General features: G+C 55.5%; 7 protein-coding genes across 7 annotated transcripts; 5 read left to right on the plus strand and 2 right to left on the minus strand.

Moving 5' to 3' along the window:
- Positions 1 to 1610: 1610 nt before the first annotated feature.
- P884DRAFT_283904 (uncharacterized protein) lies at positions 1611 to 4909 on the plus strand. The gene is made up of 3 exons (XM_069443689.1): positions 1611 to 2668; positions 2756 to 4305; positions 4444 to 4909. The coding sequence occupies exons 1-3, from the start codon at positions 1758 to 1760 to the stop codon at positions 4533 to 4535; spliced, it is 2553 nt and encodes an 850-aa protein (XP_069298654.1). The 5' UTR covers positions 1611 to 1757; the 3' UTR covers positions 4536 to 4909.
- A 2170-nt stretch (positions 4910 to 7079) lies between these two features.
- Positions 7080 to 8846, plus strand: P884DRAFT_257610 (Tim17/Tim22/Tim23/Pmp24 family-domain-containing protein). The gene is made up of 5 exons (XM_069441161.1): positions 7080 to 7318; positions 7414 to 7529; positions 7592 to 7618; positions 7719 to 7849; positions 7987 to 8846. The coding sequence occupies exons 1-5, from the start codon at positions 7292 to 7294 to the stop codon at positions 8361 to 8363; spliced, it is 678 nt and encodes a 225-aa protein (XP_069298655.1). The 5' UTR covers positions 7080 to 7291; the 3' UTR covers positions 8364 to 8846.
- Positions 8847 to 10348: 1502 nt separating this feature from the next.
- Positions 10349 to 10954, plus strand: P884DRAFT_276395 (uncharacterized protein; the record flags this gene model as incomplete). The annotated part of the gene is made up of 1 exon (XM_069442952.1): positions 10349 to 10954. One exon carries the CDS (start codon positions 10349 to 10351, stop codon positions 10952 to 10954), a length of 606 nt encoding a protein of 201 aa, XP_069298656.1.
- A 587-nt stretch (positions 10955 to 11541) lies between these two features.
- On the minus strand, positions 11542 to 13591 carry P884DRAFT_257612 (ribosomal protein S8e/ribosomal biogenesis NSA2). Its single transcript, XM_069441162.1, has 11 exons — positions 13448 to 13591; positions 13348 to 13366; positions 12821 to 13202; positions 12711 to 12742; positions 12628 to 12650; positions 12523 to 12571; positions 12346 to 12460; positions 12321 to 12322; positions 12195 to 12228; positions 12045 to 12135; positions 11542 to 11983 (listed from the first exon to the last, which is right to left on the minus strand). The coding sequence occupies exons 1-11, from the start codon at positions 13448 to 13450 to the stop codon at positions 11948 to 11950; spliced, it is 786 nt and encodes a 261-aa protein (XP_069298657.1). The 5' UTR covers positions 13451 to 13591; the 3' UTR covers positions 11542 to 11947.
- Positions 13592 to 14238: 647 nt separating this feature from the next.
- P884DRAFT_240248 (uncharacterized protein) lies at positions 14239 to 15736 on the minus strand (the record flags this gene model as incomplete). The annotated part of the gene is made up of 2 exons (XM_069440169.1): positions 15446 to 15736; positions 14239 to 15381 (listed from the first exon to the last, which is right to left on the minus strand). Exons 1-2 carry the CDS (start codon positions 15449 to 15451, stop codon positions 14239 to 14241), a joined length of 1149 nt encoding a protein of 382 aa, XP_069298658.1. The 5' UTR covers positions 15452 to 15736.
- Positions 15737 to 16333: 597 nt separating this feature from the next.
- On the plus strand, positions 16334 to 16790 carry P884DRAFT_298454 (ribosomal protein P2; the record flags this gene model as incomplete). The annotated part of the gene is made up of 3 exons (XM_069444609.1): positions 16334 to 16492; positions 16556 to 16688; positions 16744 to 16790. The coding sequence occupies 3 exons, from the start codon at positions 16334 to 16336 to the stop codon at positions 16788 to 16790; spliced, it is 339 nt and encodes a 112-aa protein (XP_069298659.1).
- Positions 16791 to 17541: 751 nt separating this feature from the next.
- On the plus strand, positions 17542 to 21087 carry P884DRAFT_220675 (kinase-like domain-containing protein). The gene is made up of 2 exons (XM_069439464.1): positions 17542 to 19670; positions 19725 to 21087. Exons 1-2 carry the CDS (start codon positions 17835 to 17837, stop codon positions 20637 to 20639), a joined length of 2751 nt encoding a protein of 916 aa, XP_069298660.1. The 5' UTR covers positions 17542 to 17834; the 3' UTR covers positions 20640 to 21087.
- The last annotated feature ends 118 nt before the right edge of the window (positions 21088 to 21205 follow it).

Raw genomic sequence — 21205 nt, forward strand, 5'->3', positions numbered from 1 at the left:
CATTAATAATATCTCTAGTAGGTAGTTTAAAACGGTAATCTTATATTTACCTAGGTAGACTTTGTCAGAGGATTCTAGGAAATCTAGGATACTAGTTTTAAACGCCAAAATATTATAGTAGGATTCGAAAAGACTAGTCTTTTTCTACCAAACCAATAAATTATAATAGATTAGATTAGGGAGAAAGTATCATCTAATACAAGCGTTAGATATCCTATAATGATTCCTAATAATAAGTAATAAGTATATATAAAAAAAGGTATTAACTACATTTAAGAATAATATCTTAAGCTTTTTAATTTACTAATATAAGAACACTTTTAGGATATTATATTAATAGTTAATAAGGGTTAGCTAGTATATAAATATCTAAATAACTTTACTAAAGACAAGAGAGCTTATCTAGCTATACTATCTACCAAGAAAATATAAGGCTAACTTATCAAGCTAACAGGAGAGGTTATAATAAGTATAACCGTCCGGCAGATTTAATGGTTTTAGGAGATCTAAGCTTAGAAGAGCGCTAAGGTAATTCGAGATACTAGCTAAAAAGCTACCTATATTACTATCAAGCGAATTAAACAAGAGTATAAGGAGGAATACAAAGTCTAGAAAAGGCGCCTAGAGAACAAGATTCCTAGTACTAATAGGCGTCACCTTTATATAGTAACCTTTACCAAATTCCTAGAAAAGACTAATAAGAACGACTATCTTCCTCTTAACGATAATAACCCTCTCTAGGTTCTACCAAAGGAGCGTTAGCCATTGGTATTTTTCGACTTTAGAGATAGAAAAGAAGTCCTAATCCCCTAGTTAGCTAAGAAGCTATTATTAGAAGTCAAACTCCTATCCCCTAAATGTCCTAAGATATAGATTAGCGGTACGATTATAATATTAATTAACGATAGTAACGATGATAGATTTGACTTTATAAATAGTAAAGATAGGTAGGAAGAGGATATCGAGTTACTATCTCTATCTAGGGTTAAGAAGGAGTCTCTATATATAGCCATTATTAAGGACATTAGGAGGTTTAAGAAGCGACAAGCCTATAAGTCTATAGTAGCAATGCTAGGGACAGAAGATAATAACTATCACTAGGAGGCTAAAAGAGAAGGTACAAGAGAAGGTACTACTATAATTAAGAGCGTTAAGAGCGATAGGGATAGGGGGTATAATATAGAGGGAGAGGGAGACGAAGGCGAGTTATATAACCTGTTATTTAACTAGTTATAACCAGGTGGAATTGAATTTTACTACGTTTTTAAGCTTTTCAGAGCCTAGTTTACAATTGAACTATTTATAGCTATTTAAGGCTATTATTGTGATGGTAATTGAACTTAATAGCACCTTTTGTAAAGACGTGATTATATAAGAAATTTGGTGGCGATATGTCCGGCTATATTGGCATGTCCGGGGGTTTTGGCCCTACCTGTCGGGAGACAGGTGGTAGTCCTGAACTAATTAGTCAGTAACTAACCACCGGGTAACACGCCTTATCCCTGGTGCTCGTCTTGGTTCGGCCGAGACGGCGCTGTTAGCGGACATAAGATCGATCGGGGACGGAAAATTCGCTACCCTGGTGAACATCGTCGCTCAACAAATCGAGAAACCCCCCAAAGACGACCCATTTTCTTCCGAAAATCAACTCAAAGGGTCGGTTTGGCGCCAGGTCTTGTTCGAATCTTGCTCTGGCGGCCACGCGCGGTTTCGGCCGAGCTAGCGGGTAGTCCGAAGTGCGAACAGCGGTCGTTAGGATGGACCCCACTGTGCGCCGGCGTCGACGGCCCGCCCTCTCGTGTTGGGAATGTCGCCGCCGGAAAGTCAAGTGCGATCATGGCAACCCATGTGCGCATTGCGCCCGCCACGGAAAGCACTGCGTCTACAAGCCATTCGCCCGTGATGATTCTGCCGTTAGCCCCAAGCAGCGCTCGGGGAGCCCCGGGCTGATAGCAACAAGTAATACTTCTACAGCAACAGCCACAACAACAGCAGCAGCGACATCAGCAGCGACATCGGCAGCGGCGACAATTGCAACTGCAACCGCAATCCCGCCCCCAATCGACGTCTTACCTACATCATTGTCGGGAGCAACAGCGCGTGAAAACATAGCAGGGTCAAATCAAACACCTTCCGGCTTTGATTCAGCCATCCGCGGCGGACGAGACTCGGGATTGGATGCATCCGGCCCATGCCACGTCGTGGATCGCCCGCGAAGGCTTGGAGAACCATCGGCTTCCCAGGCCGGAGCTGGTAACAACACCACAGCCCCCGCCCTCAATGAGGCGTCAGAGACCGAGGAAGGCCTGCGAGCCCCCGCGCCTCGACTGCCGGGGACGCAGGACTGGCAGCCTCTCCTATCCAAGCAGCGGGACTGGGGCCGCACTCGCTGGGTCGGCGACGCGACCGAATTTTCTTCCATCATTGCCTGCTACGCTGCCATCTTGGGCAAGGAGCACCCCTGCGTTGCTTCGTACCAGAAGCCCGAGATCGCGCCCTTGATCGCCGAAGCGAGCCACTCGCTCCGGGCCTGTAAGAACCGCGCCAAGGGCATCAAGGTCACCCGCCCGACCAGAGGTCTGCCGGCCCCCTTTGCCTTCCTTGGTGCTCCCTCCCCCGAGGTGTCGAGGAAGATGGCGAGTCTTTATTTCGAAAACTTCGAATCTACGTACGTATCTCTCGCGCGAACCCCCTAAACAGAAACAAACGGGTGCCCGGTACAGAAAGTCACGGGAATGCTGACCGTGCATCGCAGCCACCGAATACTCCATGCCCCAACTTTCTGGGCCGAGTACCAAAGATACTGTGACCATCCCGCGAGCGTCCAGGAGGAGGTACGCCACATCATCCTCCTCGTCGTCGGGATAGGTTCGAGCCTCTACGAGCATGCAGACGCGGCCGCCAGACAGCACAACACCGAGCTGGTTCACCAATGGATCTACGCGGCCGAAACCTGGCTCTCCGGGCCCCTGGAGAAGGACCGTCTCGACATCGCCGGACTGCAGGTCCACTGTCTGGCCATGCTCGCCCGCCAGATCTTCTCCATGGGCGGGGACACCGTATGGGTCTCGACCGGGTCGTTGCTCAACGCAGCCATGCAGATAGGCATGCACCGCGACCCCAGCCATCTCCCAGCCATGTCTCTGCTACAGGCCGAACTCCGCCGGCGCCTGTGGGCAACCATCCTGGAGCTGGTTGTCCAGTCGGCCTTGGACGCCTGGATGCCGCCCCGCATCTCGCTCGACGAGTTTGACACCCGGCCGCCTTCCAACATCAACGACGACGAGATCAGCGAGTCAACCACCGTGCTTCGGCCGCATCCCGAAGAGACCTTCACCTCGACCGCCATCCAGATCGCCCTGCGCGCCTCCTTCCCAACCCGCCTCCGCATCGTCCAGTTCCTCAACAGCCTCAACTCCGACCACTCCTACCAGCGCGCACTCGCCCTTACGGCAGAGCTCACCTCCAGCATCCAGACCAACGCCGCCCTCTTCGCACCCAAGAAGAACAGCCCGGAACCTAGGTGCACCCCGTTCCACCGCAACCTCCTCGACTACCTCACCCGTCGCTTTCTCATCCCCTTGCATTTCCCCTTCAGCTACCGGGCCCGCAGCAATCCGCTCTTCCATTACTCCCTCAAAGTCAGCCTGAACGCCGCGCTGGCCCTCGCCTATCCAGAGAAACCAACACCACAAGGACGGAGACGACGACGACAACAACAACAACAACAACAACAAAAAACACCCGCTGGCGCACCCGACTATTCTAACGATGGGAAGGGGGAAGGAGAAACAGAAGAAGAAGAAGGAGAAGAAGACGGAGAAGCAGGAGGAGACGAGGACGCGTTCTCCCGCCTGCTCAGCACGGCGGGCGGCATGTTCCGCGAAGGGCTGCGCTGCGCGGCGGCGGCCGTGAGCCTGGAGCTGCTGGCGCACGCCGAGGCGCAGCGGCGCGACGGCTCGCTGCGGCGCTCCGCCCACCTGCGCGGCGCCCTCGTCCGCGCCGTCGCCCACCTGCTCGCCCACGCCGAGGCCCGCGTCGCCCGCGGCGCCGAGACCAACGTCAAGTTGCACATGTTCCTCAGCATGGTGCTCGCCCAGGTCCGCGCTCTCGAGGAGCAGGAGCAGGAGCAGGAACAGGAGCAGGGATCGGATCATGACGACGACGACGACGACGACGACGACGACGAGCGCCGCCGCCGCGGCTCGGTCGAGGCCGCCATCGCCCGCGCCGCCCGGGACAGCCTGCGCTTCTGCTGCGGTCTGCTCTCGGCCAGGGCGGCTGCCGAGGGGAACCTGGCCGCCGGTGACGCGGCCGCGGGAGGGAGCGCGGCCGGAGGAGGAGGAGGAGGAGGAGGAGGAGGAGAGAATGGGGTGGTGATGGAGCCGTTGTCATCGTCGTCTTCTTCCCCGGGGCATGGGGGGAGAATGGGAATCGGCGGAGTGGGAATAGAGGGAATGCCGGTGTTTGATTTTGACGGGTTTGGGGAAGAGGTTGCATGGGAGAGCTTCTTTTCGAACGGGTGGTTTGGCTAGGGAAGTGCCAACCGGGTAATTGTATGACCACGCAGCCTCGGCAGCAGTCGTGTCGTGTTCCCGGGCGATCGAGGGGAAGCTGGGCGTCGTTGGTTGTTCTTCTATTTCTCTTGTCAGCTCCTCTCCCTAACGGCAGGAGACCTGGTAGGAGTGTAACTAAAATTAACTCCCAAGATGCTGTTGATAGTTGTATGTCCAATGTATGTACATTCGCGTTGGGTAATTATATGTTAAGTAATTCATCATATTATTACGAGTTCAAAGGAGGAATCGCACTTAACATTCCAGTGGCAAGGTTAAAAGAGGATCTCTCCTGCTATCGCTCGCGGAACTCGGGACTAGTACAGACTCACGGCCTCGGTTATTATTAGAAGCACACACTTGATTCTATTCGCGCTGTAGACATAAAGCTTAACGTAGGCGATGACAATTTACCACGATTGTATGGGGATTTGGTGAGAAGGCCCATCAATTTGGCTTTGGTTTCCCAAATACAGAGCATTTCCGTAATAAAGACCCGGCCTGTTTTGGCATCGCAGTCTCCGTGGCTGCGTTACTGAATGTAAAGAAGTCGCAACGATACCAGCTCCTATAAAGCTATTTCAAATTCAACTCAAGGGAGCCAATAGTTTTAACGGCCGCAATTGCTCGCTCAAAATCCATGTTTTGGAAGGAACAGCCTCTCACTCCTTTCAGGATTCCCTCGGCTGGCAAATGCTCCAGGAGAGCGCCTAGAATGATCGATTGGCACGCAAGGATGCATCCTCCGTTACCGATGAGAAAATCGTCCATAAGCCGGACTAGGAGTAGCTCTAGCGATGTAAACGTTGTCTCCCTGTACATATTAATCTCGTCTGCAACACAATGTTAACGTCATACCAGTAGTTAACACAGAGTACGCCCGCAGCGTGCGCCGGGAACATAAGAAGGCGATAACATGATTGGGACTCGGACCGGATGTATCTGCGGCTGAGACGGACTGGGCATCCTATACAAGGTAGTAATTACAGATAGGTTGTTCAAGCACGAAGGAAACAAGATCTCGGGGTTAAACTGGCTGCGGCTAATTAATGTACGGTACGACTCTTGTTGTCTCGGCGGCCTAGCATCGAAAACTGCCAAAGCCGGCTGTTCCTTCCGTAATTTCTCGTCACCTTCGTCAATGGCCTGTCTGTTCATGATCGTGCCAACCCCACACGCTGGGCGTTTAATGTTGGTTACACAGGTTGGCTGGTTAGACGCCCGATAAGCCAGGCACCAAAGGTACTACTATGAGGATAGGTTAGGGACATGCCTAAGGTGCCTAAGATATAGTGCCTGAGCCAACTGGAGCAAACCTGCTGGGCACATGCTTAATTGCACTCTTGATAGTAACATGCTTGTCGGTGTTCTCGCTGGCGTGCATCGAGAACCTAGCCTTCTGGACCGTGGTAGGAACGGCGAGTAAGAGCGGCTAGAGAATTTACCAGCTGAGGGACTCGGCTGGGCGCGCGTAGGCATCCAATGAGCCAGTACTGTATGTAGAGTAATTACATACGAACATTTAACAAATAACATGCTTAGCCAGGTCGGTTTTATCGTAGGACTTTTTGTCTAACATCGCACCGGCGTGAAAGAAAACTAATGTGACATTGTATCACCTTCGTGGTAGCGGAATAGTTCCTAAGTGATAGATTGGGGAACTTGTTTGATTACCTGGCTAGGAAAAGGCAGTTATGAACTAATAGCCTCAGTCTCGTGATGGGCATTTAAACAGCTGCCACTAGGGAAGCAAGCTCATCAAGTCTGGTGGTGACGGGAGAACCCGTCTGAGACCGCGAAGCTCTGTGTTCATCATACAATTAATACAGCTACAACACGCGAGCCAAGTAGCTACCTGTTGGTGTCTTCTATGGTCTGCTTTATCTTTAAGCCCGGCCGAGAAGCCAAACCCTATCATGTAGTGTAAGGTATTCTTTGTAGTGGTCGTAGTACTTACTGCGTAGACCCAGAGCAGCTCGACGTGGTCATCGCAGAAGGACATAGGTACCCGCATGCTAGGTTTCAATGCTACTCCCCTGTAATGCTGAAGTTTAAGCGTTAAGTACCGTAGTATACGATGGTGCAGTCAATGGTGTTAGAAAGGGTCTGATGGATTACTAGGACTAACCGCGATGTGGACGAACAAGGCTGATGCAATCGCTTCAGTGGAATCGATCGAATGATGGCTCTGAGCGAAGAACCAACCAGGAAAACAACTGAAGGTGTGAGGATGGACAAGTGCTAGAAACGGATGGATTTGCGCCAATACGCTTGCTTCAGAGGGGTCGCTTTCAACGTGCCAAAAATCAACGCTGGATGGGCATGCACCCAGGGGGGTTTCGTCGGCTCGCAGTCCCCTGCGTCATTGTTTGCGGGGCCCCCTCAAGAGCTGCGCAGCACAGGCCGGCCCCCCCATAACGTTAGTTATCCGGCGACCAGGGTTTGAGCCGACAAGTGCCGTGGCCAGTCCCCGCGGTTAGCACATGCTCCAGACCGAGTTGAACCCCGAACAAATCGATCCCGACGACGGCGCTCTTATCGATTATCCTTAATCCGGACACCCTGGGTAAAGCTTCCAGTGAACATTCGAACCGTACCCAGATGCGGTTACTGTAGATTTCCAGTTTTATTAATCTCGTCCCTTCCGAGTGCGCAAGTTGCGCGCTGCACCAAAACCGGAAACCGACCCCCCGTCAGCGCATTTCGTCCCCGAACGTGCGAATTGCCGAGGCACCATGTCGGGCGCGCTGGAGGGCCTCAAGGTGCGATTTCTGATGGACAGCCCGCCCGCAGCAGGGCAAGGAGGAGGAGGAGGAGAGCTATGAGAGCGACGAATCTCTGACAGCGCGCGACGCAGGCGGCCACCGAGCGCATCATCCTCGACCCGAAATACCATGACCTCTTGGCCATCATCAAGGGCGCCCGCAATGGCGCCGTATACGGTACCAAAGTGCGGTTCCCGCACGCGCTCGTGTATGAGGAGAACCCGTTGGCCCGTGAATGGCGACGCCTGCGCTGACAGGAGACAATTGCAGCATGATCATGCTCTTCCGCTCCGGAACGTACGTCATGTCTTCCGAAGTTCCCCTTTCCGGCCTCGTTAGCCGGGATCCTCGTCGTCGTCCGGCGAGCGCTGACTCCCCCTACTTTGCTACCATGCAGGCTCCGCGAAAAAGCAAGGCTCATCTTCCGCGCGACGCGCACACACGCGCGCAACCTGGCCAAGTTCGCCACCATCTACAAGGCGACCTGCCTGCTGCTCAAGCACTTTGGGCCGACGCCAGGCGAGGAAGGTAAGACGACAAAGCGCTTCGGCCTTCCCTCTGTTCACGCTCCAAGCTTCCTCCACTCCCCTCTCCAATGGCCAACCGCGCAGTCAGACTTGTTAACAACAATGTTAAAACCTCCCTCCTCCCTCTTGCCGCTGCAGGTCCCTACGACAGCTTCCTGGCCGGCCTGCTGGGCGGGTACATTGTGTTTGGGCAGCGGTCGCCGCGCTCGGGCCGGGTCTCGAGCGTCAACCAGCAGATCGTCATCTACGTGTTCGCGCGCGTGGCGCTGGCGCTGGCGCGCCTGGCCGTGCAACCCGGCCGGGGGCTCCCCGGCGTCTCGGAGCCGGAGACCAGCGCCGTCATCCGCCGCCACGCCTGGCCCGTCTTCGCCAGCCTCTCGTGGGCCGCCGTCATGCACCTCTTCCGCTGGCACGCCGCCGAGCTGCAGCCGAGCCTGCGCAGCAGCATGACGTACATCTACCGCGACTCGGACCGGTGGGATGGGGTGAGGAACTTCTTGTGGCATAACAAGTGATGACCCGGTCACTCTCTTCTGCCTTTTTTTTCTTTCTTTCTTTCTCTCTTCTTTCGTTTCCTTCTCCGAACAAAACTCGGCGGAGACCGGGAGAAAGGGCAGGGGTGGGTGGGTGGGTGAGTTGGATGGGTGGTTGTGAGTGATACACGCACCGGCGTTGCGGGCTGTTTAGACTCGGCTTTCTCTTATTTCTCTGTTTCTTTCTTCCGTTTGCCTCAAGCGCTTGATATCGTGGTCTTGGGTATGGGGTTGTGTGGCAGCTCACTCATGCACGTACGTGTCTGTGTGTATGCACAGTACATACGGATTACATATGCGTCTGTGGACACGCAAGGAGACGCCATGGGATTAGCATCGTTAGAGCGGCAGAGCATGGGTGGGATGATAAGCGTTGCGTTGTTGAGAAAGACTCGATTATCGAGTTGTCGATGCCATCATCTGGATTATCAGCATGAAATATACCAAGGGCATAAAGGCATACACCAGTCTTTGGCAGAGGGTCGCCGTATGAACGGGATGTGCGAAAGGGTCGATTTGCTGACATTCGACTTGGACCACTGCTGGGGAAAGTGGCTCGAGGACCACGGGCGGCAATTCCTCTGCTCCATGCAGCTAGGCCGACCAACTGTCTCCCAGTTTATTAACGGAGAGATGGTGAGGTCGAGAAGAGTCTCGGAGTTCAAGACATATGATAGCACGGGGGATGTCCCTTTCCCCCCGGTCGGCAAGGCGGGCTTACTCCAAGGGTTTTCGGCCTCCCTTGGTGAGGTGAGGCAGGAACAGTCACGGAAGAAACACCCCCAGGTCAGGTAGATCGCTTCCCTGGCAAGCTGTCTCCCTTCCTCCGTTCGGTTCCGTCTTGCCTAACCATCAAGCTCCCCCATCAACTCTCATCCCGTCTCCTTTGCTGTCCGACTCTCGATTATCCATCTTTTAGAGAGTTTGGTTCACCAACCTCCTCACTTTTTGCGCGCTGTTTGCTGAACACTGAACCGTTCGTTCTCGGTTTGGGAGTTGTCGTTCCTTACCGTTGATGGGTTGCCATAGCGCGAAACAACACGGAGCGCAATCTGATCTCCCAGCCTGGCTCACACATATGCCCCCCTGGTGGATCTGGCTCTGTTGTCTATCCCCAATCACGTACGTCACTGCTTAGCTTCTTCCAACACTCGCGACCTTTAGGTGCTCCAGTTACCAGTAGTATTTCCCTTCGTTCCATCCCTCTCGGCCACACTTGCTGATTGTCGATGGCCGTCCCATCTCCTGAAGACGCGTCTTAAAGGTGCCAGGCGTGACTGACCATCATGGCATCCTGCCGTTCCGGACCTGCAAACAAAAGCCAACCAGGTCATGTCACGACAGGGTGAAGCACACATCTGTCCTGGCATCATCGTGGCGCGCGTTGAGTTGGTCACGCATACTAGTCGGGTCCGCGAGAGACCCCAAGTGTCAGGTTGCTGCGAGCCAGCTGCGTCGCGTTGGGCAGCTCCCGACGAATCACATCTTGGGCACGGCGCAACGACGAAAGCCGCTGCTCGACTACAGCGTTGAGCCACACGCGGATGTGGCACTCATACCTTTTTCCTCTGGTCTCTCTCTCTCCGCTTGTTCACAAACCTCTGATCCACAAAGCGGCGTCTAGAAAGATGGGAACAGCTCACTTCCTCCCTCTCCCACGAGTCTGCCCGCTCGAACTACATTCTCTTCCTCTTTGCGTCGACCTCCCTCACCTTACTTTCATCTCACCTCAACTCTTTGGGTTCGGCACCCCCGTCTCTTGCTCCTCGATCCGTAAAGACAATAAATATATTTATTTACTCAACTCCGCCATCCTCCCCGTTATACACACACAACCCAGCTCATCCTCGACTGCAGCACATGCCCGATTCCCGGTCAAGGACTGAATAACAGAAAGGTATAAAAGGGGAAAAATAAAAAAAAAGGGGGGGAAACAAAATCAACACAAAAGAAATAAATCATTCGCCATGGAGCTAGCCTGCACCATCTGCACCACTCCGCTCCCCAACCGCCCGGACCGGGGCGGCGTCGTCGTCTTCCCATGCAACCACGCGCACTGCCTCGCCTGCCTCCGGCGCAACTACACCCTCTCCGCAGGCCCGGGCCCGGGCCCGGGCCCAGACCCCGGCGCCGGCGGGCGCGGGCCGTTCCGGCCGGTGCAGTGCTGCCCGGGGAGCCGGCTGCCCGTGGCGGCGCTCCGGCGGGCCCTGGGCCTGGGCTCGGCCGAGGTCGCCCGCTACCGCGCCCGCCTGGCCGAGCACGACGCGCCCCGCAAGCTGTACTGCCACGACCCCCGCTGCGGCCGCTTCATCCCCGAGCTGCTGCGCGACGCCCGCGCCGGCCGCTGCCGCGCCTGCCACGCCCGCACCTGCGTCCGCTGCGGCGGGCGGGCGCACTTCGGTGCCGGCGGCGGCGGCGGCGGCGGCTGTGAGGTGGAAGGTGATTTTGGTGGTGGTGGTTTCGGGAGAGGGAGAGCGATCAATGAGCTCGACAAGAGAAGTAAAAAGAAAAAAGAGGAGGAGGAGGAGGCGGAGGAGAGGTTCAGGAGGGTCGCCAGGGAGATGGGGTGGTAAGTCTCTCTCGCCTTCTCTCTCTCTCTCTCTCTCTCTCTCTCTCTCTCTCTCTCTCTGTCTCACGATCCTCGTCCTCCTCCTTCTTCCCATTCCCCCCCCACCCTTCCCCCCCGTTTTTCTTCATTTTCCATGTTTTCCATCCTGCTTTCTTCGTCACTCCTCTTGACTCCGCTTCACCTCACCTCCCTTTCCTCCAGTCCTTCCCCTTTTCTGACACTCGCCGGCTCTGCGTCTGTTGCCGCCAGGGGCGGTTTCAGCTGACGCCATCTCTAGGAAGCGCTGTCCATCGTGTAAGCGATGTGTCGAAAAGACGGAAGGGTGTAACCACATCCAGTAAGACCGAACCCTTGCGAGCGAGTTTCCCGAGAGGGCCACGGCAACGGCACGGCTAACCGCTACAGGTGCATCTGCGGATGCCACTTCTGCTACCGCTGCGGTCGCGCGCCATACAGCAACCACGGAGATTGTGCCATGTGAGCATAGCTATTGGATTCCGGGGTTGATGTGGGAATGAGAATGCCACCCCCCCCACTATTTTCTTTTTTCTCCCTTCCTTTCTTTCTTTTCATTTTTTTTTTTTTTTTTTGGTTTGCTCTTTTCCGCCATTTTCTCTTACTTCTCTTGCATTGGTTGGCGTTGGACTGGTTGTTTTCTCGGTATCGTGCCTGCGTCCGCTCCGAGCACTTGGGATCGGTAATCATGCCCAGACGATTGGGAATCCGGCGACACCCTTTCTCTCCTCCTTGTCAACAGCACATCAAGGCGTCCGGTAGACAAGACATCCAGCTTGCCGTGTCATACAGGCTGGCAATTGCATAAAAAAATCTCCTCGTAAATGAAACCCAACGGCGAAGGTCTTCGATTGCCCGAAAAGTATCACACTTGTATATGAAGTCACGTCAGCCATTTTCAACACCGGACGCCAATTCCATGCCAGCCAGCATTTCCAGTCTTGAGAACCTGCCCAGAGACATACAGCATCAAGTCCAAACTCTATACCAGGAGAACAGCGTTCACGCAGCCGTCGTTCTATTTTGTAACGTGTTAGCGTCCAAAACACCGGAAACGTAGCGACAAGACTGGAGCATACCTCTGGGTTGTTTGTGATTTGTGCATAACGACCCCAGGCAATCTTTCCCGAAGCCGTAACGATACCGAGATCGGAAACGTTGACCTCGATGCTGGGCTCGTTAGCAACTACACTATTTGACGGACCTTGGCAGAGAAGGTTGAGACGCACATTGTACCCTTGGTAAGGACACCAAGTTGTGTATCTTGTCAAGTTAGTGCCTCGTCTCGAAGTGGATGGGGACGATAAGAGCATACAACTGAATGGAGTTAGCTTGGAGGAGTCATACACAAGAAAAAGGGGTTGGCATGGGCCGACTTACAGAGGGTTGTTCGGGTTCTTCTTGACGCTGAGGATGGGGAGCTGGACGGTAACGTTGAGTGTCGGGTGGGTGACGTTCGCCTTCTTGTAACGCAAACCCATGGGACGGATAAAACCTAGGAGACAGCCTGTCAGCCCGGAGCACTCTTAGATTCAGGGAGCGGACACCGCCACTCACGTTCGTATTTGACTGGTCGCCTGGTGAAGTCGGGTCCGACAAACGTAGGCTAAGCGGAGATTAGTATCATGTTCCGTCATCTGCCCCGTGATGAGCCGAGCTAACCTTGGTGACTATACGCTTCCAACCTGTTGGCGGGGTTAGCATCGACAAAACGAACCATTATCTCATCTCCGGGCTCGGCCTACCTTTCTTCTGGGTCTTCTTGCCCGTTTTGACACTGTCTCTCGATTAGCACCCGTAAAGAGGGGAAAAAAAAAAAGAAGAAAAATATCCCCCGGGCCAATCCCAAACGTACACCTTGAACAGCTCCTCCTCGCTGATACCCCGGACCTTGGGGATAGGGACGGAGAAGCGGGCGGCCTTCTCGGCGCGCTTGTTCTTGATCTGCGAGCTCAGCGCCTTGGCCGTGGTCGGGTTGGCGCGGTCGAGCAGGTAAGACGGGATGGCCTCGGACGGCTCCTTCTCGGCGGGGGCACCCTTGACGTTGCGCTCCTCGTGCTGCTTGATGGTCTTGCGCATCTGGATCTTTTGCGCGTGCCGCTGCTTGGCGTACAGCTTGGCCCGTAGGCCGCGCAGGTTCTGCGCATTCTCGCTCTGCTTGTGGCCCTCGCGGGCCGCCTTCTTGCGCGCGCGCTCTTCGTGGTCGAGCCGCCTGCCGTGGAGCTTGCGGTGTCTCTCTGTGGGTAGGAAGAGCCGTGGTTAGATGAGGAACCGGCTAGCAATTCGGCTGAACAAGAGCCACGACGGAGAAGAAGGAGGGCGGCGCAGGCCGTCGACGACCACGATGCGGGGGAAGGGGGGGGGGGTAGTAGTCGCGCATACCAATGTATTCGTTCTGGGGCTGTAGACAATCCAAGACATGTGGTTAGCAAGGCTCAATCTCGTTGAACAACGGAGACTTTTGGAGGAAGTGATTGCTGACCATGTTGGCTGCTGATGCCCTCGGAAGGGACTGTACTGCTTGGGATTGGCGAAAAGTAAACTTGCAAGCCCCTGTTGCTGGGGATAAGTAACAGAGAGGTCAGGCAGCTCGGAAGATGGGGCTGGTTCGAATGCAGCCACTCGCTTCACGGGCGGTTTGACCGATAAAAAAATCAAAAACGCTTATCGGAGTGCAACTGGCAGGCTCTTTGGTGGAGCAATGGTGAGCTGCCGCCCATTGGCCGTCGCCATTCTCGCCCACCTTGGGGGTGCCCCACATGGCTACCACCAACGTTCGGGGGTCATTGCGTTGACGGGCAGGTCCCAGGGCTGGACGATGCCTGCAGGCCGAGCATGTGGAGAGACGGGAGCTTGTCGAGATCGGGGCATGTCATGCCAACCAGCTGATGGAAGCAGCCGCCTGTACGGAGTAGTCTTTTAACTCGAGCTGTGTAGAGCAGCACCACCTCCAACCAGACGCGGCGAGAACGGTCCCAGGTAGGGAGACGGAGTCACGGATCGACTGATCTATACAGATTAAGTGAATAATGTGTACTGCGAAAGTGAAAAATGCTGCTGTTATGTAATACGCCCTGGACCGCCCCGATGCCCAACCATCCATAGACTCCTTGCTGATGCGAGGCTTCGATGCATGTCCCTCTAGTGATGATCAACGCCAAACACCTCTGGTATCCCCCAAGAAGCAGTTCACCCAGAACTCGAAATCCGGCCGCCAATCTGTTCGCTTTATGTATCCCGTTCGAGAACCCTAGGCTGCAGCCACAAGCGAGGTCAGCGACCGGCCTTAGCCTTGGTCGCCTCGAGGAACTTGCGCTTCCGTTCCTCTTTCTCACGCTTCAGCCGCCGCTCCAGGGCCTCCTGTTCCATATCCTCGCGCAGGGCTTGAGTTTCGGCCATTTTCTCCTCGTCTTCGATATCGGATAGGCCAGCTTCCATGTCCGACTCGTCATCGTATGACTCATACCGGTATTCGCGGGCGATCCCATAACCGGGCGCACCCTCTTCCTCCTCATCGTCAACGACAAAGTCGTCCAAGTCGTCATCGTCTTCTTCATATGATCTCCGCGAGGTCGAGAGACCATACCGTGGTCTATCATGAGCATGGGTCTCAGAGCTAGGCCGGCTTGAGACTCCAGGCCTGGAGACTGTCGTCGAGCCTGGACGAGGCCGTGCAGTGCCGGTATACCCTGTTGTCGCCAATGCCGCCTTCTTAACCTTCTTTCCCTCCACTGGTGTCGCCTTCTTCCCGTTCGTCGACGCGGACGAAGGACCGTTTCGCGCCCCAGGCGCCCTCGCTGTATCACGTACAGGTGTGCTTGCAGTGCCAGACCGGCCGATTGCAGACTTTCCGGCAGCCATCCTCGCTTTTTTGGCTTCTGCCGCCTTGAGTTCCTTACGCTCTTTCATGGTCATGCTCCGTTCGACGGTTTTGTGTTGAATCTTAACCAGAGCCTCCCGTTGCTCCGAGTTGGCCTTCGCCCGTGCCATGATCTCGGCATACGATCGCTTTCTCGGCGGTCCAGATTCTGTCGGGTTTGGCCGGCTCGTCGCCGGGCGGGAAGGCAGTGGCTTGTTGGCAGTAGAGCACGTTGCTCCAGCATTGCTAGGTTTGTTCCCTGTCGCGCTCGGCTTCCCGTTCAAGCTCTTCTTGTCCGCCGCAGATGGTACCTTGGGGGCTTGCTTATCACCGGAGCCGCCAAGTGATCGATCCGCCGGCCGAGGTGATGATCTTGGGGAGTTGCCATTCGACTTAGACTGTTTCTCTGAGGCAGAATCAACGCGGGCCACCTTGGTGCCTCCCGGGCGAATCTCATCCTCCGCCTTCCGCTTCGGCAATGCGGGGCTGGGACGGGGGGGAGGGTTCGCCGACGTGGGCGGCTTTTCGCCGGTGATCGATGCTATCAAATCGAGAATCTAGCGGTGCGTCAGCCAGTCTTAATGGCGATACGACAACCTGAGGTGCGAGTTTGGGACCTACTGGCATCGTGGCGATCGCACCGTGATAACAGAGACGTATATGTCACGGTTTGCGTTGACCCTCCCCAACCTCATACCAAATCTTGTCGCCAAGGCATCGAGAACCAACCGAGTTGGCAAGTCGATCGTAACAAACGCTTCCCTGTCTCAACGATATCTGATCGCCTGTGGTGCCGATAAGCCCAAAGTCGCCCAAGAAAACCCTTCCCGATTTCGCAAGGTTATCGGGCAACAGCGACAATTTCAGGCGGCGTTTGCTGGAAGGAAACAAAGAAGTTTGCGTGCTTGCCGGGGCCTCCAATCCTCCTACGCTGGCAAGGAGCCGCTATTTAACTTGTTGGAGGGGGCATCAGGGGACCCACATTACTGGCCATGCTCGTGCCAGAGGAGCCCGGTTGCTCGTGCTGCAAGGTCGGAGGCAGGTGTGACCGATTCCGGGGCTAGCTCGGTCAGGCCCGATGCCCAGGCACTGGACATCCGTCGGCTCCCAAAAAAAAAAAACTAACTACTGGTAACCAGGTGGCCTGGGCTTGTGGCTTCTGGGGAATATGGCTTGGCATCATTACCTCAGCACGCTAGGCTTCCAAGTTGTAGCTTGCAGTGCCCTAAACATCCAGATCATGTGATAAGTGGGTCTGAAATTGCGGGCTCACAATTGCAGAATTTGGAAAATAAATCGGTGCCGCCAACTCTCCTTCAGTAACCCGCCATCGCCGACCAGAACTAAGAAGAGTCTTTCTCCGCCCAACTTGCGGTTAAAACTGATTGACCTCTCTTGTTCTCCCAGCATCCCACAAGTGAGTCTTTTCCTCGCCAACAAGCCGCTCAGCGAAGCAAATCTCTTAGTAAAGCGCCGGCACTGACAGGGGTCCGTATCAGAACTTTCAAGATGAAGCACCTCGCCGCTTACCTCCTCCTCGGCCTCGGTGGCAACGCCTCTCCTTCGGCTGACGACATCAAGGGTGTTCTCAGCTCCGTCGGCATCGAGGCTGATGATGAGCGTCTCCAGAAGCTCCTCTCGGAGCTCGAGGGCAAGGACATCAACGAGGTGCGAAGGCGCAGGAAAATTGCCTCCGGAAAGGTTTCAAGTTGCTAACATGACATGATACAGCTGATTGCTGAGGGCACTCAGAAGCTTGCTTCCGTCCCCTCTGGCGGTGCTGGTGCTGCCGCTGGGGGTGCTGCCGCTGCTGCCGGCGGTGCTGCCGCTGAGGCTGCCAAGGAGGAGGAGAAGAAGGAGGAGGGTACGTATTTCCCGGAGACTGATGAGTCGCCGACCTGACTAACGTCTTCACGCAGAGAAGGAGGAGTCCGACGAGGATATGGGCTTCGGTCTCTTCGACTAAGCAACCCACCACGGTCGCAATCGAAAAGTTGCCGTGCGCAGTTCCGAAACGACCTTGCCACTTGGACAGCTATCTGCGGCGTTCCTTGCGTTATAGTTGCATGGGCCGCAGTGCCAGGTCTCTGGGATGTCCAGGGCCTCGCTTCCGCTAACGCGGAGAGCTACATAGATTGGAGCAATAAAGTGCGAGGGTCTCTTCGGACATTTTGTGATTTCCGGAAGTGTGCGTGGTATCGAAGCTCGATCTGTCAAACGGCGCGATCCCCGCGGCATGTTGCTTGCCTTTTTGGCGGGACTGAGAAGACCCAGATTCGACTTCCGTCGACATTGAGAGGCCATGCGCAGCCTGCCGCAGCGAAATGCACCTCGTGCAACCGTCCAGGAGTATTCCGTACCTTAGTCACACAACCAGTTCTGCTCTGTGATCTTCGGCCTGACTGAGCGCAAGTTGCCATCCAGTTTGTGCTAAACTAGACGGGAAAGTATACGGATCAGAGAAGGTCTACACTAGGTCATGAAGCCCCACCTGCCCGCATGACGCGAAATGGTTGTTGCCTTAGGCAAATATGCCGTGCATGACGGGCTGACGCGAGAAACGCGCGTGGCCAATCGTGCATGCTGTCTAATTGGCCCGTTGCCCGGTCAACGCGTGAGAGGAGTTCTTCTCGCTTGCAACCATGGCCCGCACGGACAATTTGGAGCAATTTCGACGGTACTGAGTGGGCCGTTGAGCTGTTTGTCCACAAAAGCTCTCCATCAACGGAACCTTCCTCCCCTAAACATCACATGCATGTATTCGCAAGCTTCAGCAGTTAGCGCTCGCCGCCGATGAGACACAATTGCTTCCTGCTTCATCATTACATTTGACGGACTCGCATACCCCGGGGTCTACGTTCACGTTCATCGCTCCGTAGCTTTTTTTTTTTTTCTCGGGGGGGGCTGGCAATCTTGCACTTCGCCAGATCCGCGACGAGGAAGGAGCCTCTGGCGCGTGGAGACAGCCCGCCCTCAACTTGGCATTGACGTCCACAATCGACACACCAGGATGTCGCCAACGCCAGCAGAGAGGGACGGCCGCCAGGCTGCGGTGGGGAGGAGGACATCGACAAGATTGGCACTCCGTAGCCAGTCCGCGCAATACCGAAACCTTGACGACAGCTCCGACGATGAAGTACTCAGTCCTATGAAGCTGAGCGCCATCACCAAGGCATTGCTTGGTGCTGGTCACGTCTCAGATGCGTCTTCCACCAACGTTCCGGCCACTGGTGCTCGCCATTCGCCCGAACCCCTAAGGAGCTCGGTTCCTGCACCAGTCCGGGCAACCACGGGGGACCAGGAGTCCTCGTGGAAGCGGACCCGCGATTCCAACAACGCGCCTGCCTCTCAGTCCCCGACACCACCCAGTGGGTCACACTCACGCATTAGTTCGAGAAGGGGCTCGATCCCCGCCCCTGTTCAGCCTGCATCCAGGGACCAGGAGTCTCCCGTGCAAGCGGCGCGCGTGACTCGCCATTCTCGAAGGGGCAGCACCCACTCTTCCAGAAACCCGTCGCCGGTCGGCAGCAGAGACAACAGTCCCGCCCCAAGGAAACGTGTTGTCCGCCTCAACGCGCCGAGTTCGGCCAATGGCGCAAGCGGGAGCCGCCGGAATAGTCTTCGAAATTCTTTTTCGTCGTCCAGCCGGGGGAAGCGACCAGAGAGCGCAGACGGGTCGAGGGCCAAAACGGCTTCGTCTCCGGCGGCGCAGCAAGATCGACCAGCCAAGACTCCGGTTCTTCCAGTGAGGACAGTCAGGATAGCCGTCGGGTCGTCGGGGCAGAAACCGCCATCGGGTGCCTCGTCTGATGCACGTCCCACGTACACCACACGGTCTTCGGAAGTCGAGGGCCGGAATGCCTCCGCAGCGGCCATTGCGCCACCTATTGTGGCTCCCCAGGCCTCCTTGCGAGTCAAGCGAGTCGGGAGGACTCCAGGAAGCTTTTTGTCGGGACCTGCTCGCCGCGGGCGCCGGAGGCAGAGCGAGGATGACGCTGATGGCCCGTTTGAGGCCGATGCACCTGGCTCGGGCAACGAACCAGGTAGCCAGCAAGCTAGGGAGGAGGAGCAGCAGGAGGAGGTCGCGCCATCGGCCGCTTCTGAATATCCCGATTTCGCCGCTTCTGGTAGCCCTGTTAGCGCAAAAGACTCGGCCAGAGCCGCCCTTCGTAGGCACAGGTCGACCTTTATCACGCCCGTGAGCCAGAGGAAACCGGAACACCACCATCTGCCGTTGGCCTTCCAAGACCCGTCACCTCCCGTGCCCGATTCTGCCGAACAGGACAAGGAAAACGAGGGCCCCTCTGAGATCGCGCCCGTGATTCCTGCCTCTATGCGGGCGGCTAATCCTCCGCCCTCCGCGATAAATCAGCGAGCACCGCCGCAGTCCGTCGCACCTAGCAACCCGGAGGCCGTCGAGCCTCACGGCCAAGCTCATGGCGCTCGAAATAACCATGTTCTGACTGCGAGGTCTCACAACATTCCCCAGAGACCCGCCCCGCCACCTCCACCAAAGATGTCGGTTGTCGAAACGGCCACTGCTGCTGCGGGCGCTTCCACCGCCGCGCAAGCCAGCAAGAAGAGGCAGTTCTTGCTTCGTGTCAACGGCAAGATGTACACGAGGATCGACTCCCTTGGTCGCGGCGGGTCCGGTAAGGTCTACCGCGTCTCGGCCGAAAACGGAAAGCTGCTGGCCCTGAAGCGAGTGTCTCTCGAGAACCTGGACGAGAGGACCATCAAGGGCTACCACGGCGAAATCGATTTGTTGCAGCGGTTGGCGGGAGTCAACCGAGTCATCCAACTAATCGACCATGAATTCAACGCCGAGAAGCAAACCCTGAGCCTTGTGAGTCGGACTCGGAAGTTCCTCTAGGTAGACGGCCTACTAACCTTGTCTCAGGTGCTGGAAGCTGGCGAGCTTGATTTTAACACTTTCCTCCGCAGCCGCCTATCCGAGGATTGCCGGTTCGACCCGGTTTTTGTCCGGTACTGGTGGAAGGAAATGGTCGAGTGTGTGCAGGCAGTGCATGAGAAGGATATCATCCACACAGACCTGAAGCCCGCCAACTTCGTGCTTGCCCAAGGCCGACTCAAGGTCATTGACTTTGGCATCGCTAACGCCATCCAAACCGATATGACGGTTAATGTTCACCGCGACGCCCAGATCGGCACCCCGAACTACATGTCTCCGGAGTCGTTGATGGATTTCAAAGAGTACGCTCTCACCTCGGCCTACAATGGGCAGGTCAACGCGCCACCATTGCAGCGGCCCAAACACTTCAAACTCGGCAAGGCCAGCGACATATGGAGTCTCGGCTGCATCCTGTACCAGATGGTGTACGGGCAATGCCCCTTCGCAAGGATCACCAACATGATGGCCCGCGTGAACGCGATCAAAGACTGGTCACATGCAATCGAGTTCCCCGAGCACACGGAGCACGGCATCCGGGTGCCGCCGAGCCTCCTCCGCACCATGAAGCGCTGCCTCAACCGCGATCAGACGCAGCGGCCGACATGCGAGGAGCTGCTCTGCCCGACCGATCCTTTCCTCTATCCGATGGAACTGTCGAGCGATGTCTTTACCGCTGCCGACCACGGCAAGGTGATCCCGATCACCCAGGAACTGTTGCGTGACGTGGTCTGGGACGTGGCGCAGCGTGTCCGGCGCGGAGACGCCGCGGATGCCGAGGTGTTGAAGCTGTGGCCGGCAGCGTATTGGGCTAGTTGCAAGAAATCGCTGGCCATGCGGAGCGGGGCTGGACCAGGTGGAGCTGCTGCCAGTGGCAATGGTGCAGGTGCTGAGAAACAGCATTAACTACAGGGATTGGATTGGGACAGGAAAAGCGGCGCTGATTGTACGATTTTCTTCGGATGATGACGAGAACTGTTTTGATGTTCAAGACCCCACACCGTTCGCATTCTTATATACCCGGGGCTGGCTGGAAAGGAACCTTGTTCTCTTTTGTTGTTTGAAGATTTTGGGTGGCTTGCAAGCTAGGAGTTTTGGGGTTGACGAGCTTAGAACTTTTTGGACACTGAGGCCTCCGCACGATGAAGCAACTGCTGCGAGGCGTTTAGCAGATATGTATTCACTTTAATAATTTGGGTTTGGCTATGCGCTCTGATAAAGAACTTCTGGCCTTCTCCACTGCAGAGGTGGCTCGATCTGTTGCATCATCCTTGCTTACCCGAACCTCGAAGTTTCAATGCCTCCGTTGTTGATCTTGATAGATTTCGCAGCCCTAAGAGATACACATCCTGCGAACCATAAGCAGGAAGGACCTGCTTGGGATACGCGTTTATCTCTTTTTATTCCTATTTTTTTTTTTTTTTTTTTTTTTTTTTTTTTGAATGTGTTCTGTGTCGGTGATGATTTGCATC

Source organism: Thermothelomyces heterothallicus, assembly GCF_042370625.1.
Source record: "Thermothelomyces heterothallicus CBS 202.75 unplaced genomic scaffold P884_scaffold_7, whole genome shotgun sequence".
NCBI lineage: Eukaryota > Fungi > Ascomycota > Sordariomycetes > Sordariales > Chaetomiaceae > Thermothelomyces > Thermothelomyces heterothallicus.

Bases quoted from the DNA above. Each gene is read 5' to 3' on its own strand.
- P884DRAFT_257612 (XM_069441162.1), bottom strand. The intron at 12,743-12,820 runs GTACGTTTGGGA...ATCGAGAGACAG, and splicing joins GAGGAGGAGCTGTTCAAGGT to TGTCAAAACGGGCAAGAAGA. The intron at 12,572-12,627 runs GTTAGCTCGGCT...ATCTCCGCTTAG, and splicing joins GGAAGCGTATAGTCACCAAG to CCTACGTTTGTCGGACCCGA.
- P884DRAFT_220675 (XM_069439464.1), top strand. From the start codon at position 17,835: ATGTCGCCAACGCCAGCAGAGAGGGACGGCCGCCAGGCTGCGGTGGGG. The intron at 19,671-19,724 runs GTGAGTCGGACT...ACCTTGTCTCAG, and splicing joins AGAAGCAAACCCTGAGCCTT to GTGCTGGAAGCTGGCGAGCT.
- P884DRAFT_283904 (XM_069443689.1), top strand. From the start codon at position 1,758: ATGGACCCCACTGTGCGCCGGCGTCGACGGCCCGCCCTCTCGTGTTGG. The intron at 2,669-2,755 runs GTACGTATCTCT...CGTGCATCGCAG, and splicing joins TTCGAAAACTTCGAATCTAC to CCACCGAATACTCCATGCCC. The intron at 4,306-4,443 runs GTGACGCGGCCG...GAATCGGCGGAG, and splicing joins CGAGGGGAACCTGGCCGCCG to TGGGAATAGAGGGAATGCCG.
- P884DRAFT_257610 (XM_069441161.1), top strand. From the start codon at position 7,292: ATGTCGGGCGCGCTGGAGGGCCTCAAG. The intron at 7,530-7,591 runs GTATGAGGAGAA...AGACAATTGCAG, and splicing joins CGGTTCCCGCACGCGCTCGT to CATGATCATGCTCTTCCGCT. The intron at 7,619-7,718 runs GTACGTCATGTC...GCTACCATGCAG, and splicing joins ATGCTCTTCCGCTCCGGAAC to GCTCCGCGAAAAAGCAAGGC.